General features: G+C 42.8%; 1 protein-coding gene across 1 annotated transcript in view; it reads left to right on the top strand.

The window, feature by feature from the left end:
- Positions 1-14,940, top strand: part of zmat4a (zinc finger, matrin-type 4a) — a 149,456-nt gene that overhangs the window by 100,964 nt on the left and 33,552 nt on the right. Inside the window, exon 5 of the mRNA XM_021606382.2 lies at positions 2,647-2,868. Within this exon, the coding sequence (XP_021462057.2) occupies positions 2,647-2,868 (222 nt within the window). The remainder of the gene's footprint in view (positions 1-2,646; positions 2,869-14,940) is intronic.

Below are 14,940 nucleotides of genomic sequence, written 5' to 3'. Positions count from 1 at the left end.
ATCTTTTCCAGCCATGTGTGTCCTTGCAAAGCTCGATGGTTGCCTTTCACAATGTAGAGTGGTAGCTTTACCTTCTGTTTGTTGAGCTCCACTGTAACTATCATGCTTCCTCTCACTGGAACAGTCTCACCAGTGTATGTTTTCCGTGTCATCTTCATGGGCTGTGGTGTGAGGTGATGTAGTTTCTCCTTGTATACGGCCTCAGAGAGAAAATATACGGCTGCTCCAGTGTCCATTTGTATCCCTACTGCTTTTCCATCCAGTAGCGGAGTCACCCAGTATCCATGTCCAAGATTCGTCCCCTTCAGACAGGTTATCACTTTGTTCATCCTCTGTGTGATTTTATGCACTTTCTTTTTGTACTTCCTGAAGTCGCTTTTCCTTTGTTCAGTACTTTTGTTTGATTGTGTATTTTTGTTTTCAAATACACGTTTTTATATGCACAAACACTCCTCTGCTTGGTGATCTGCTTTCCCACAGTGATAGAATGGCTTGCCACCTACTGCGTTTAAAAAAAAAATCCATAGACACCTTCTGCACTTGGCTGCTGTGTGTCTTTCTTTGCCATTTCCATTGACGTACTCACTTCTATTGCACTCTGCAATGTTAAGTTGCTCTCAATCAAAAGGCGTTTCTGAATTGCCTCGCTGCGCATTCCACACACTAACCTATCACGTATAGTGTCACTCAGTGATCGCCCAAATTCACAGTGTTTGTTTAACTGTTTCCATACAGCCACAAATGATGAGATTGACTCCCCCTCCTCAAAATTTGGCACAACTACTCATTCTTTCATTTCTCTTCAGTCAAAATGTTCTGTGTAAGAACTCCATTGTTCCAACCAGTGTAGACATTTTCAGTTTTTTTTGCTTCTCACACTTTTTAGATGGTCCCTCACTCCCTAAATTTTTTTCTTCTTCTTTTCACTCACAGCGATTACACTTTCTCCCACAGCAAAACTCTTCTTCTCCCTCCAGGCTAGCTACTGTAGCATCACTCTTGACTGGCTTGCGCCATGTTTTCTTTGCGTCTTTCTACAGCAATTATTTGTTTTGTTTTTTACTGAGACTTTCTGCTGAAAATAATGAACACCAATGTGAGAACGTTTCTTCCTCGTCGCCAATTTTGTTGACTAGCACATTGCATTACTTATACAACTAATATAAGGACAGGACGTGAAACAGGAGTAGAAAATAGGGGCTTTGTTTAACGCATTTCACAGAACAAAACACTCCCAAGCATTCAAATGTACATAAGCAGGGGGGGGGGGGTGTTTCAGTTGCCCTAAAAGGAGAAACTAGAATCTCAACACACGAGGGACGCACTTCTCTTAGATTATGTGAAAGGAAGCTGAAAGACACAATTAGAGACAATATATGTTAGGAATCAGCATGTCTGTTTGAGTAACACTAAAAGAAAAGAGGGAAAATGCTTTGTCATATTTATGAAAATTATATCTCTTCTTGAAATGAATATGTTTGTGGTTCTCCTTTGTTCCCTGGCTCTAATAACACCATCATCATTATCATCCCCCACAAAATGATATACATTTCACACTCTTTGATTTTCAACTCCTACAGCCACTTAATTCCATGCTGTCATCCTCTTTTCTGCTGCAGCAGTTAATTGCCTGAATTATATGCTGTCTAAACCAAGGGCTTTGTTATCAACTCATATGTGCCTTTAAGGCCTATAGGTGACAAAACAGTGAGAAATATACACAGTGTGATTGTAGCCACTCCAGATCAAAAGCGTTTTCCTACACCACCTTTTCTATTGTTTTCAGTGCCCCAGTTTTTAACTTCCTGATACTATATTTAAACAGCTGGTAGTTTATAGTATCAAAGGGGTCTTTGAGTACCACTTTTTTAAGCTAATATTCTATAGGAATGCTACCAGTTCTATACTGCAGTGTACATATCCATGACCTGCCAGTCTTCACTGTAAAAGTTCTGACTTGAAGATGAGCATGAATTGCTATACTGTAGCATATCATTATTAACAGCATGGCTAAAGAACATGGTGCTGACATTTGTGTTTCTGCACTGCAACTCTGACTGGCCATGACGCTCACAAGAGATACCACTGCATCACAGTGGTCCGTAATGTGATCTGATGCTTTCTAACGGGACTTTTGTAAATGTTAACTTATGAAGGGTGGGCCAAGTGTTAAAACTGGATAACTTGATAGCAAAATCCTATGTCGGAAAATGTAGCGCTGCGCGATCTGATGTTTGTTCAGGGTTAATGGTGGTATCCATGCATGAAGGCATATTGTACACAAGAAGTCAACATTAAGTAGAGCAGGGTGTTTTTTTCCAGTTGCCAAGTTTGATTTAGGATTTCTTCTTCATGCTTGGGATGGAGTTAACAGCTTGTTATTGGTGGGGGTCGAATAGGAATAGCCAGAGCCAAAGTGATCAGCGCTCATTTCATGCCTCACATTTTGCCTCCTGGCAAGAAAGCTTGTTCCTTTACCAACCTTTGTTTTCTTCCTTGAGTTTTGTTCCTAGGACTTTTTTTAGCTGACGGATCAAAAAAACAACAACATCGGTCTGTGTTTTGGTCTAGAGAGTGTTGTCAAACAGCAGAGCAATGTTGATGTGAACTCCCCTGTTTGCGTTTCCTGTTTTTCTGTCCAATCAGAGGCTCCGCCCAGTCCCGTGAAAAGCTCCCCAGAAACGACCCCAGTGACCTCTCCTCGGCAGCGCAGGGACTCGGACCGCTACTGCCAGCTATGCAACGCCTGGTTCAACAATCCGGGCATGGCGCAGCAGCACTATGACGGCAAGAAGCACAAGAAAAACGCAGCTCGTGCCGACCTCCTGGAACAGCTGGGCAAGACCCTGGACATGGGAGAGATGAAAGGTACAGAACAGAACAGGGAAGGCCTGAGGCAGACCAGATAACCTGGCAGAGACTCTCTCTCTCTCACACATGCGTACACACACACACGTAGCACAGATAACCATGCAGCTCACTGCCTCCTCCCCTCACCCCTACCCCATAACAGCCAGGATTGTTAGTTACTGTTGCCTCTGTGTGTAGTAACATTATTTAAGTGTATGTGTAGTAACATTGTTATATGTAATAACACAGGAAGAGATGACAAGGTGTCATGTAAGAAGATAGGACACTGTCTGCTAGTGATAGGGGGGAAAAAATCGAGACAGTTACATAGCGGATATTATTTTTGACGATATATCGTACCGTATCGTTTTGACAACTTTGCAGTATTATTTTTGTGCTATTTGGCTGTATCTGCACCAGAACTCCAGTATTTTTCCTTCATATCTTGTTCTCCATCTTATTTTTAAATAGGGAGCCGGGTCTCCTGTGTGGCACAACGCAGTGTTGCAGCATCATTTCAGCCTGGGGTTCAATCAACGGCCGTGACCGGGTGTCCCAAAGGGCGGTGCACAATTGGCCCAACATCGTCCTGGTTAGGGGAGGGTTTGGCCGGGGGGCTATACTCGAATCATCACGATCCTCCACCCTGACTTCGGTCGTCAGTTGAACAGTATTTCCTCCAACACATTGGTGCAGCTGGCTTCCGGGTCAAGCGAGCGGGTGTTAAGAAGCTCGGCTTGACAGGTCATCTTTCGTAGGACGGATGACTCGACCTTCGCCTGTTGAGGAGTTGCAGTGATGAGACAAGATCTTAATCACAAAATTGGGGAGAAAAGGGGGTAAAAATGATAAAAATAATAATAAAATAAAATTGGGAGCCAATTTGTTTTCAGCTCTTTTATTTCCATAATTTATCAAAACTCGTTTTCTCATGGCTCGCTCTTGTCCCTCTGCAGCAGACATTTGGTGAGCAATATTTTTGGATCATCGAAGTGCAATAAAATCACATTATCGAATCAAAATACAGATAGAATCATGAGATTTTCAATACATATCGTATTGTGAGGTCCCTGGCGATTCCCAGCCCTACTGTCTACTAGAGTTCATCCAGTATGGAGACATATGCATGTACACTACTGTTTTTCGCAGTATGAGGTGTTTAAAGCCTTCGAAGTAGGCCTAGGGGAAATACAAGACACAAATGAACTCTTTCAAGCTTTGTATTCCTCATGTAATAGATAATATATCAGTATCAGCTAAATTTAATGCAAAACTACTTTTGGAAAACCTGACTCACCATTTGTGATACCCATATCTTGAGATAGCACAGCATATGTCAAAATGGGGTCAATATGTAATATATATTTGTTTGTACACTTCATGGCATTTGTTACGCTCTTTAGTATGGCATTATCCGTTATTAAATGGGGGGCTAAGGAGGTCCACTTTCCTCTGATGTTAATGTGAGACTTCTATTTCTCTGGTTGTGTTGTATGCATCCCTCTTGACTTGGCTAGTGTCTGCTTCTACGCCAACCAGAGAGAGCTACAGTGGAGAGGCTCAGCGTCTCTTTTAAGTACCAGGACACGACAAGCCTATTTCGGGCTGTTAATTTTGGAGTGGGGAGGGGGAATGGTGCCCTCTTTCTCTCTTATTGTCTCCTACCCACAATATGTCAATAACAATTACAGAGTATTATTCCAGCATGCTGCTGCAGTGCTGTGGGACCCAGGGGGTTGTAAAGTTAAGTAGTGCATGAGCAGACATAATGTGGGATGTCTCTTTGGTCATGTCTGATTGGAGATGTAGCTTAGCCTCCTTCACTCCTGGTCTTATTTAGGTTGGCTCTGCGTTGCCGGGGACCTGCACTGTGCCATCCAATCAGTGAGATGTACTGTATGTCTCTTCAGTCACATCTGATTGGAGATGTACTCTAGGCCTGGTTGATACTTATGGCTGATTGGTTGGCTCTGCTTTGTAAGGGACGAATGGGGAGGCACCGTGCTGCCCAGTCACATCTGATTGAAGATAAAGCCTAGTCCAAGCCCTACTCCTAACTCCCAAACTTGTTATTTCTACATAGGGTTGGTTGATGGGCTCTGCATTGCCAGCGATGAATTGGGAGGCTTCACCTGCACCTTCTCAGGGATAGCTGCATTTCTTTAGGAAGGTTTTCCTTGTAATGACTGTGACCTGTGGTTGTCTTAGCTACCTTAGTTGAATGCACTGACTAACTGGCCTAAATGTAAAATGCACTGTGTTGTCCAATCACTGAGATGCATGAGTATGAGGAGGAATGTACACACTTCTTACAATTTTATTCCATGTTTCACATGTGCCACATTTCCTTTGAGGATTTACCCCAGTGTTTTACCCAAAAGCTCAGACGTTCCGTTTCCTATCGATGCGGGCTGGCACCCGTATCTCACTAGGCCATGGCTCCGGCAAACCTGCTCTAACTGGGAGCCAAGGCAACGCTCGGGGTACTTATCAGCCTGCATTTACATAACAATGGCTAGGTGTGAACTTGAACACCTTCTAACAAACCAACAGTCTTGAATGATGCGGAGGTTATTGGTTCTGCTCGCCACAAGTCTTTAGAGTCACTCTCCTGACAGAAACACAATAACACTAGACCTACATTAACATAAAACACTGGCGGCTCACTGGTGTGGGGGTAAGTCTCAATGGAAAAGCACCAATATAGTACTTTGTCATCATGTATTATGCCCTGTTTGGGGTCATTTAAAGTTATTGATGGAGATTCATGAATATTCACGCTTGATGTTAACTTGAGTCTTTGCCGACTCGACACTTTGAACTGCGTGATCGTTTCAAGTTAAGTATAATGCCTCGTACTTCCCCTAAAACAGTGCTCGTTTTTCAGACGGTCCCGCCCCTGAATAACTCTTGAATGCTTCCTCCCAGACAGGCTCCGCTTATGGACTGAGGACTTGCCTATTCTCTGTGAAATAGATGAGCCATAACTCAAAGCCAGAGTGTTTCGCCAACGTCACTATAGTCATAATGGGTGGCTGGAAATGGAAGCATGGAGATGCAGTATTCAGCACCCACAGTCTAATGAGCGTTTCTCTCCGGCGATTATCAATTAGTAATGAAGTGGCAAATCATCCTAACAGGCAGGACTAGCATTGTGTGGATGGGGATGGAGAGGGAAGGGGGAGCAGGAGCAGCCAGGGCACAGTGCAGCGGGCAGGGATGGGCTGGGCTGCTTAATTCATAGGCCTGCCAGCACAGCTCTGCAGTCCTATCTTTCACACAAAGAGTTACTACCTAGAGCACTTCTACTATTTCCTCTTTTCTCTCTGTCTCTGTGACTCCGGCCTGCCGCCGAATGAAATAGCACTTCTATTTTATTTATTTATTTATCTTTCTCGGTCTTTCTTCATTTTTGTCCTGTTCTTGCCCACTGTGTTCTCTGATGTTGGATGGCTATTAAACAAACAGCTGTAGATGGATATCTGGTGGTTCTGACTGAAGGTTTTCAAGCAGGTGATGAAATATTCCTTGAATACCTATTGAGATTTGATTTCCATTTGAGAGATTCCTGTACAATTGGCTGGTGGTTATACAGCACAGTAGTGGTGTTGTTTCTGAGAAGGGAGTGTGTGAGAGCATTCTGCCGTGTATATATATTCTGTGTCCCAAATGGCACCTTATTCCCTTTATAGTGCACTACTTTTGACCGGCCCATTAGTACTCTGTGCTGTGTACTGTAAAGGAGGACCCTCCAGGAGAGGACCTGCCCACCTCCCACACTCCTCCATCTGTGCTCCCATTTCACCCTCTGTTTGTTACCCATGCTAAACCATACTAACCTCACTCTATGATCCTCTGGGTTCAGCCATGTGCTCGGGGTTTCAGATTTCCCTACAGAGCTGAGACTTCATGGAGCTTTGTAGAGCTACGCTAGCTACTGCACTGCCTGCCTCTAAAGCAGGGATTAATCCCCCCCCAACAACAGAAAATACTGTTGCGAGTTAGAATAGTAGAATACACAAGGTGCAATTTCAAAAATTGGTTGTGCATCAGAAGTTTTTCCTCATGTTATGTAAGTCACTGATAGTAGGTCAATTAGCCCATGTCAGCTAACATTTTTTAGATTGATAAGTTAGTTTTGCGGCCAGCTATCTAAACTTGTTATGATGGTCGCATGCATTGATTTTGTTAGTCAGTCTCACTCATATTATATTATACTCACATAATATTAAAAATGGCAAACATTTATCTCCACCCTATGGCAAAATTTGTAGAATTACAGCAAATTTGTTATAAAAGTGCATAATCTTCTCTCCGCCCCATGGCAAAATGTGTAGAATTGCAGTAAACTTGCTTTAAAATGTAAAAACATTCTCTCCGCTTCCAAGAGTGGGGCCACTTAAATGTTTTACCCATCAATGTTGCCCACCCCTTTTCTAAAGGATTTGTGTAAATGTTTCATAGCTAGCTACCTGTAAACACTATACAGCACCATAAAGTGGTCTAGGCTATAACATAGGAGTTTGTGTAATCTGTATGTTTCATAACTAGCTATACCTGCATACGAGGACCTCTGCTCCACTAGGAGCTGAAAGGAATAACTATACTTGCATACAGTACCTCAAAGTGGTCTATAGCATAGGGACTTATGTTATCTAATTGTGCTGTACGGTGTGGAGTGTAAACTTGACTGTATAGGACATCAGCGTATTGTATAATGTCAAGGATTTAACCTTTTAGAGGACTTGACAAGGTAGAACCTATTGACTCATTGTGTGCATCCCAAATGGCACCCTATTCCCCATATAGTGCACTACGTTTGACCAGAGACGTATGGGCCCTGTTTGAAAGTAGTGTGCACTATATAGGGAATAGGGTGCAAAAATACACATCATCTCCGTATATCAATTAAAGTAATGTAGGGAAAATGTAAACAAGATCCAAGACAGTCCAACCTATTCCAGTTAGTTCATGATGTACAATAGGCAACTTTCCCCCTGAATTCCTGCAGTCTATTTTAGGGAATGCCCATGGTGCTCTTTTTCTTTATGAAGTCATTTTTGGAAGATACAGAAGATGATGAATGGTGCGAGTCGCATTCCAGAACAGGTTTCCCTGGATAAAGAGCAGCAATTCTTCTTATTGTTATTATTATAATCTAAAACATAAATATAGATTGTACATATAAGTTATTATTTTCCTTCTAAGAAATAACTACTTCTTTCTTATCATTCTTACTGTTATCATCTAAAATGTTTAAATAGCTTTGGGTTATGGAGGAGGTGCATTAGCTACATTCAATCTGAATATAATACTGTTTGTTGCTGTGAGATTCTGTGCTCGAAGTGTTGGACCACTGACTGAGTCTGAGAGACATTGTTCTATCTAGACTGGAGCACTGCAGTCATTTATAACAAGAGAAAGCGAGAAGAGGAGAGTGTGCCATTTTCTTCTTTCCAGTGCACAGGCAGATAATGGCAGTTCTCCTGGGGGCTTCCTCAGTGTAAGCTTGCTAACGCTGTGGACTGATGACACACATAGAATTGCTCTTGCTTTTATCTTCTATCTTTTTTTCTCTCCCTCCATCCACACTCATCATGTCACTGAGTGTGTGTCTCCCGAATGGCACCCTATTCCCTATTTAGTGCACCACTTTTGAACAGGACCTATAAAAGTAGTGCACTATATAGGGAATAGGGGTACTATTTCAGACGCATCCTGAGACTGCACTGCAACCCAGACCATTTTGTTGTAACTAACACTGTGTAAGGAGATTTAATCTTCTCTATGTCTCGTTTGCTTAGTCTATAACAGAACTGCTTACTGAGCAGAGAGGAGGACTGGACTGGTTTATCATGGTGATGCTGGGCCCTTAGCTTTGTCTGTCATAGAACCAATACTCATCAAAATGAAAAATAGGGGCCAGCACTCACTTGATTCATTTGTACTTGAAGTTTGTTATGTTTTTAATATTCTTTAAAAAGAAAAGACAAACCTGCACACTGCTCTTCCTAGTATTAAAGTTCTTTATTAAGCTTTATGTATCAGCCTCAAGGCCTTCTTCAGAGCTTTGGTTTGAGTGTTTGTAATTTCTACCTACAATTGAAGTCGGAAGTTTACATACACCTTAGCCAAATACATTTAAACTCAGTTTTTCGCAATTCCTGACATTTAGTCCTAGTAAAAATTCACTGTCTTAGGTTAGTTAGGAACACCACTTTATTGTAAGAATGTGCTTTTATTTCTTTCATCACATTCCTAGTGGGTCAGAAGTTTACATACACTCTATTAGTATTCCACAAGCTTCCCACAATAAGTTGGGTGAATTTTGGCCCATTCCTCCTGACAGAGCTGGTGTAACTGACTCAGGTTTGTAGGCCTCCTCGCTCGCACACGCTTTTTCAGTTCTGGCCACAAATTTTCAATAGGATTGAGGTCAGGGCTTTGTGACGGCCACTCCAATACCTTGACTTTGTTACCCTTAAGCCATTTTGCAACAACTTTGGAAGTATGCTTGGGGTCATGGTCCATTTAGAAGACCCATTTGCGACCAAGCTTTAACTTCCTGACTGATGTCTTGAGATGTTGCTTCAATATATCCACGTAATTTTCCATCCTCATGATGCCACCTATTTTGTGAAGTGCATCAGTCCCTTCTGCAGCAAAGCACCCCCACAGCATGATGCTGCCACCCCCGTGCTTCACGGTTGGGATCGTGTTCTTTGGCTTGCAAGCCTCCCCTTTTCCTCCAAACATAACGATGGTCATTATGACCAAACAGTTCTATTTTTGTTTCATCAGACCAGAGCACATTTCTCCAAAAAAGTATGATCTTTGTCCCCATGTGCAGTTGCAAACCATAGTTTGGCTTTTTTATGGCGGTTTTGGAGCAGTGGCTTCTTCCGTGCTGAGTGGCCTTTCAGGTTATGTCGATATAGGACTCGTTTTACTGTGGATATACAGTTGATTCCTGACATTTAATCCTACTAAAAATTCCCTGTCATAGGTCAGTTAGAATCACCACTTTATTTTAAGTATGTGAAATGTCAGAATTATAGTAGAGATAATGATTTATTTCAGCTTTAATTTCTTTCATCACATTCCCAGTGGGTCAGAAGATTACATACACTCAATTAGTATTTGGTAGCATTGCCTTTAAATTGTTTAACTTGGGTCATACCTTTCCAGTAGTTTTTTACAAGCTTCCCACAATAAGTTGGGTGAATTTTGGCCCATTCCTTCTGACAGAGCTGGTGTAACTGAATCAGGTTTGTAGGCCTCCTTGCTCGCACACGCTTTTTCAGTTCTGCCCACAAATGTTCAATAGGATTGAGGTCAGGGCTTTGTGATGGCCACTCCAATACCTTGACTTTGTTGTCCTCAAGCCATTTTGCCACAACTTTGGAAGTATGCTTGGGGTCATTGTCCATTTGGAAGACCCATTTGCAACCAAGCTTTAACTTCCTGACTGATGTCTTGAGATGTTGCTTCAATACATCCACATACTTTTTCGTCCTCATGTTACCATCTATTTTGTGAAGTGCACCAGTCCCTCCTGCAGCAAAGTACCCCCACAACATGATGCTGCCACCCCCATGCTTCACGGTTGGGATGGTGTTCTATGACTTGCAAGCCTCCCCCTTTTTCCTCCAAACATAACGATGGTCGTTACAGTTTCATCAGAGGACATTTCTCCAAAAAGTATGATCTTTGAACCCATATCCATTTGCAAACCGTAGTCTGGCATTTTTATGGCGGTTTTGGAGCAGGGGCTTCTTCTTTGCAGGTTATGTATATAAGACTCGTTTTACTGTGGATATAGATACTTTTGTGCCTGTTTCCTCCAGCATCTTCACAAGGTCCTTTGCTGTTGTACTGGGATTGATTTGCACTTATCGCACCAATGTACTTCATCTCTAGGAGACAGAACGCGTCTCCTTCCTGAGCGGTATGACGGCTGCGTGGTCCCATGGTGTTTATACTTGCGTACTATTGTTTGTACAGATGAACGTGATACCTTCAGGCGTTTGGAAATTGCTCCCAAGGATGAACCAAACTTGTGGATTTCAACATTTTTTTTCTGAGGTCTTGGCTGATTTCTTTTGATTTTCCCATGATATCCAGCAAAGAGACTGAATTTGAAGGCATGCCATGAAATACAGCCACAGGTACACCTCCAATTGACTCAAATTATGTCAATTAGCCTATCAGAAGCTTCTAAATCCATGACATCATTTTCTGGAATTTTCCAAGCTGTTTAAAGGCACTGTCAACTCAGTGTATGTAAACTTCTGACCCACTGGAATTGTGATACAATGAATTATAAGTGAAATAATCTATCTGTAAACAATTGTTGGAAAAGGGACTTGTGTCATGCATAAAGTAGATGTCCTAACCGACATGCCAAGACTATAATTTGTTAACAAGACATTTGTGGAGTGGTTGAAAAACTAGTTTTAATGACTCCAACCTAAGTGTATGTAAACTTCTGACTTCAACAGTTTTTTCTTAAAACTGCGTTGTTGGTTAACGCTTCGAACACACCGACTGCGTCATTGCATCACTGCTGCATAACATTTTGCGCAGCTAGGTAACTATACTGATGCAGGTATCTTTTGCAAATGGTCGCATGCAGTTGGACACATGGAGGAGAGAATCATTTTCGCAGTATCCTCAAAACCGTGTCTTTTTGACACAACTGCTGAGAGCTACAGGGACATAAACACAAAAAAATGCTGCTTGGAGACAAGTGTCCACGATAGTAGGATTGCCAGGTCAGTTTAGTAGTGAGCTTGTGCTAGATGTGGCTAGTTAGCGTTAGCAAGCTAGCTAACCTAGCTTGCTAACCTAGCCAATGAGGTGTGTGTGAAAGAAATAGTCAAATAAATTATGCTAGTTACTACCCTTGATAACTTTCCCAAATAATCATGTTTGAAAGTGTGTGAGTGTGTATGTTAGATAAATAGTAATAGAAATGGTAGATACTACTGTACCCTGATAATTTGGTCAGATAACCGTGTGTGTGTCTATGTGTACAGTAGGTGACATGTCCATGATAGCTATCTAATAACTATAGTTATGCTAGGTAATGGTTTGGCTTATCATGTTCATGTCTATGTAGAAGAAGAGTGTAGGAGGAAGTGGAGAGGACTCAGGGACAGGTATCAGAGAGAGAGAAGGGCAGAGAAAGATAAGAGGTCTGGGTCAGCAGCTTTCAAGCCAGCAGCCTTGGCGCTTCTGCCACATTCTTTCTTTTCTGGATCCATTTATTGTGCCTAGGGCAACGAGTGACAATTTTACAGCCAGACCCTCTACTACGTCATCCACAAGTGTTGTCGCCACCGGTGCATCAAGACCCTCAACGTCACCTACAAATGCGACCATCACCTCCACCGGTGGAGTGAGACCCTCTACAACAGGGGTGTCAAACTCAAATACCCAGTGGGCCAAAATGTAAAACCTGAACAAAGTCACGGGCCAACATTGAACAAATTAACCTTTTAATATGGACCCAAACAAGTTTTGCTTTAACATTGAATATGGAACAAGCATCGCTTATTACCATACAATATATAATTTAATAGTGGAGACATGCAAAATCGAATTTCAAATGAAAAAACACATCAATGGCATTCATTTATTAAATAAATAAAATGTAAATAAAAATTGTATGCCTCTTTTCTATTTGCAGCCTTCTGATTTAAATACCAAAATAAACTTTTTCCACTGGCTAATAATTTTACAAATAAAATGATAATAAATCAATCAACCATTCAAGCCCATGCCTTGTAGCAAGAAAAAGTGCATAAAGAAAACGTTAATTATTGCACACTGGTCTAATCTGATGTGCCCAAGCCAGATACCTGGCATCTCTTCTTGGATGCTAGTTCATCAATGTCTGGGCTCAAGCTCTGAGCTGAAGAAATCCTCAGTATCGAGCGAAGATGTTCATCAGTCAGACGTCTCCTGTGAGTTGTTTTGGTCATCTTCATCGAGGAGAAAAGTTGCTCGCATAGATAAGTGCTGCCGAACATGGAGAGCATCTGAGCAGCTTGGGTGCCGAGCTGAGGCATTGTGTCAGGGAGGAACCATGGAAACTGTGCGGCGCCCACAGCATCATACTTTGACTTCAGCGTGTCGTTGCACTGGAGTTCAATCAGCTCCATTTGGATGTTGGTTGGTGCATTTTCCACATCAACTGCGAAGGGATTACTAAGCAGTTCAAACTTGCATTTCTGGGCATCGAAGTCGGCAAATCACCGGCTAAACTCAGCGGCGAGAACACTGAGTTTTTCAGCAAACTGTGCGCATGGGAACACGGCGGTAGAGATCTGCGCTTTTATGGATTGGCAGCAGGGAAAATGGCAAGGGTTTCCTTGCAGCATCTGATTCTCCCACAGGCACAGTTTAGTTTTGAAGGCCCTCACTGCAGCGTACATGTCTGTGATGATGCGCCCCCGCCCCTGAAGCTGCAGGTTCAGCGCATCGAGATGGCTCGAGATGTCACAGAGAAAGGCCAGCCCACACAGGAACTTTTGCTCCCGGAGCTCTGCTGTATCCTTCCCTTTGGTTTCCAGGAATTGACATATTTCCTCACGCAGCTCGAAACATCTGTTCAGTACTTTTCCTCTGCTTAGCCATCTCACCTCTGTGTGATACGGCACGTCTGCGTATTCCGAACAACACTCCTCCAGAAAATATTTAAACTGGCGGTGATTTAGACCTTTGGCTCTTATAAAGTTAACTACCTGTGTTACTGTGGTCATAACATGTTCCATCTTTAGGGCTTTGGCACACAGTGCTTCCTGATGTATGATGCAGTGGTAAACAGTTAGCTCACCTGCACAGTTCTCTTCCCGCATCTTCTCCCGAACCATGCCCACCAGTCCACTCTTTTTACCGCACATCGCTGGCGCACCATCTGTCGTTAATCCAACGAGTTTATCCCACGACAGCTTTATTTCAGTTACACATTTGGAAACCTCCTCAAAGATTTCCTTTCCTGTGGTTGTGCCATGCATTGATTTGAATCCTAATAGCTCCTCCGTAACACACAGATTTGAGTCCACTCCACGGATGAAGACTGACAGCTGAGCAGTATCAGATGCGTCGCAGCTCTCATCCACAGCGAGGGAGAACGCAACAAAATCTTTTCCCTTTTCCATCAGCTGGTCATACAGATTGGTGGCAAGATCACATGTGCGATCAGCTACTGTGTTCCTGCTCAGGCTCACGTTTGAAAATGCTTGTTTTTTCTCTGGGCATACGAGGTCACAAACCTTCATCATGCACTTTTTCATGAACTCTCCCTCATTAAAGGGCCGGGCTGATTTTGCGATCTCTGCTGCCACTATATAACTAGCCTTTACAGCAGCCTCGCTTTTTTAAACATATTCTGTTGTGAAACCAAACTTCTTTTCATCTCCTCTACTTTCTGGCTCCTTTGAGTTATGTCCAGGTCCTTGTATTTGTCATGGTGTTTCGTTTCATAGTGTCGTCTAATGTTGTACTCCTTACTTACAGCCACGTTGACTCCACAAACAAGACAAACAGGTTTGTCTTTTACATATGTAAACAGATATTCTGCCTCCCACTTGTCCAGAAAGCTTCTGTTTTCTGCCTTTCTTTTCGCCATTTTTGGGAAGGGTTAGCTCGCTGACAGTTGTAGCGTCTATGTTGCTATGACTACTGTCACAGAGGAGAGAGCGTTTCTGGGTCCTGTCCTGATTGGCGCGCGAAAACAGCAGAGCATTATGGGATTCGTAGTATTAGTGGTGAATGCGCTGTATAATACCGGCGGGCCAGCTCTAGTAGTAATTTGGTATTGTCTCGCGGGCCAAATATAATTACCCCGCGGGCCAAATTTGGCCCACGGGACAGAGTTTGACACCCATGCTCTACAACATCATCCACGAGTATGACCACCACCGACCGGTGCAGCCATGGAAGATGATGAAATGGAGGAAGCACCTCTGGATCTCGGACCACCTGAGATTATTATGAACCTCACGGAAGTGACCACTGAGGACCTCGTTGAACAGGATGTGGCCGTGGAGAGAAACAGAGAGAAACGAAGAGGAACAACGTCAC

Source organism: Oncorhynchus mykiss, chromosome 6 (genome assembly GCF_013265735.2).
Source record: "Oncorhynchus mykiss isolate Arlee chromosome 6, USDA_OmykA_1.1, whole genome shotgun sequence".
NCBI classification, from domain to species: Eukaryota; Metazoa; Chordata; class Actinopteri; order Salmoniformes; family Salmonidae; genus Oncorhynchus; species Oncorhynchus mykiss.
The sequence above is the reverse complement of the archived record's forward strand: the minus strand, read 5'-3'. Positions and strand labels throughout refer to the sequence as shown.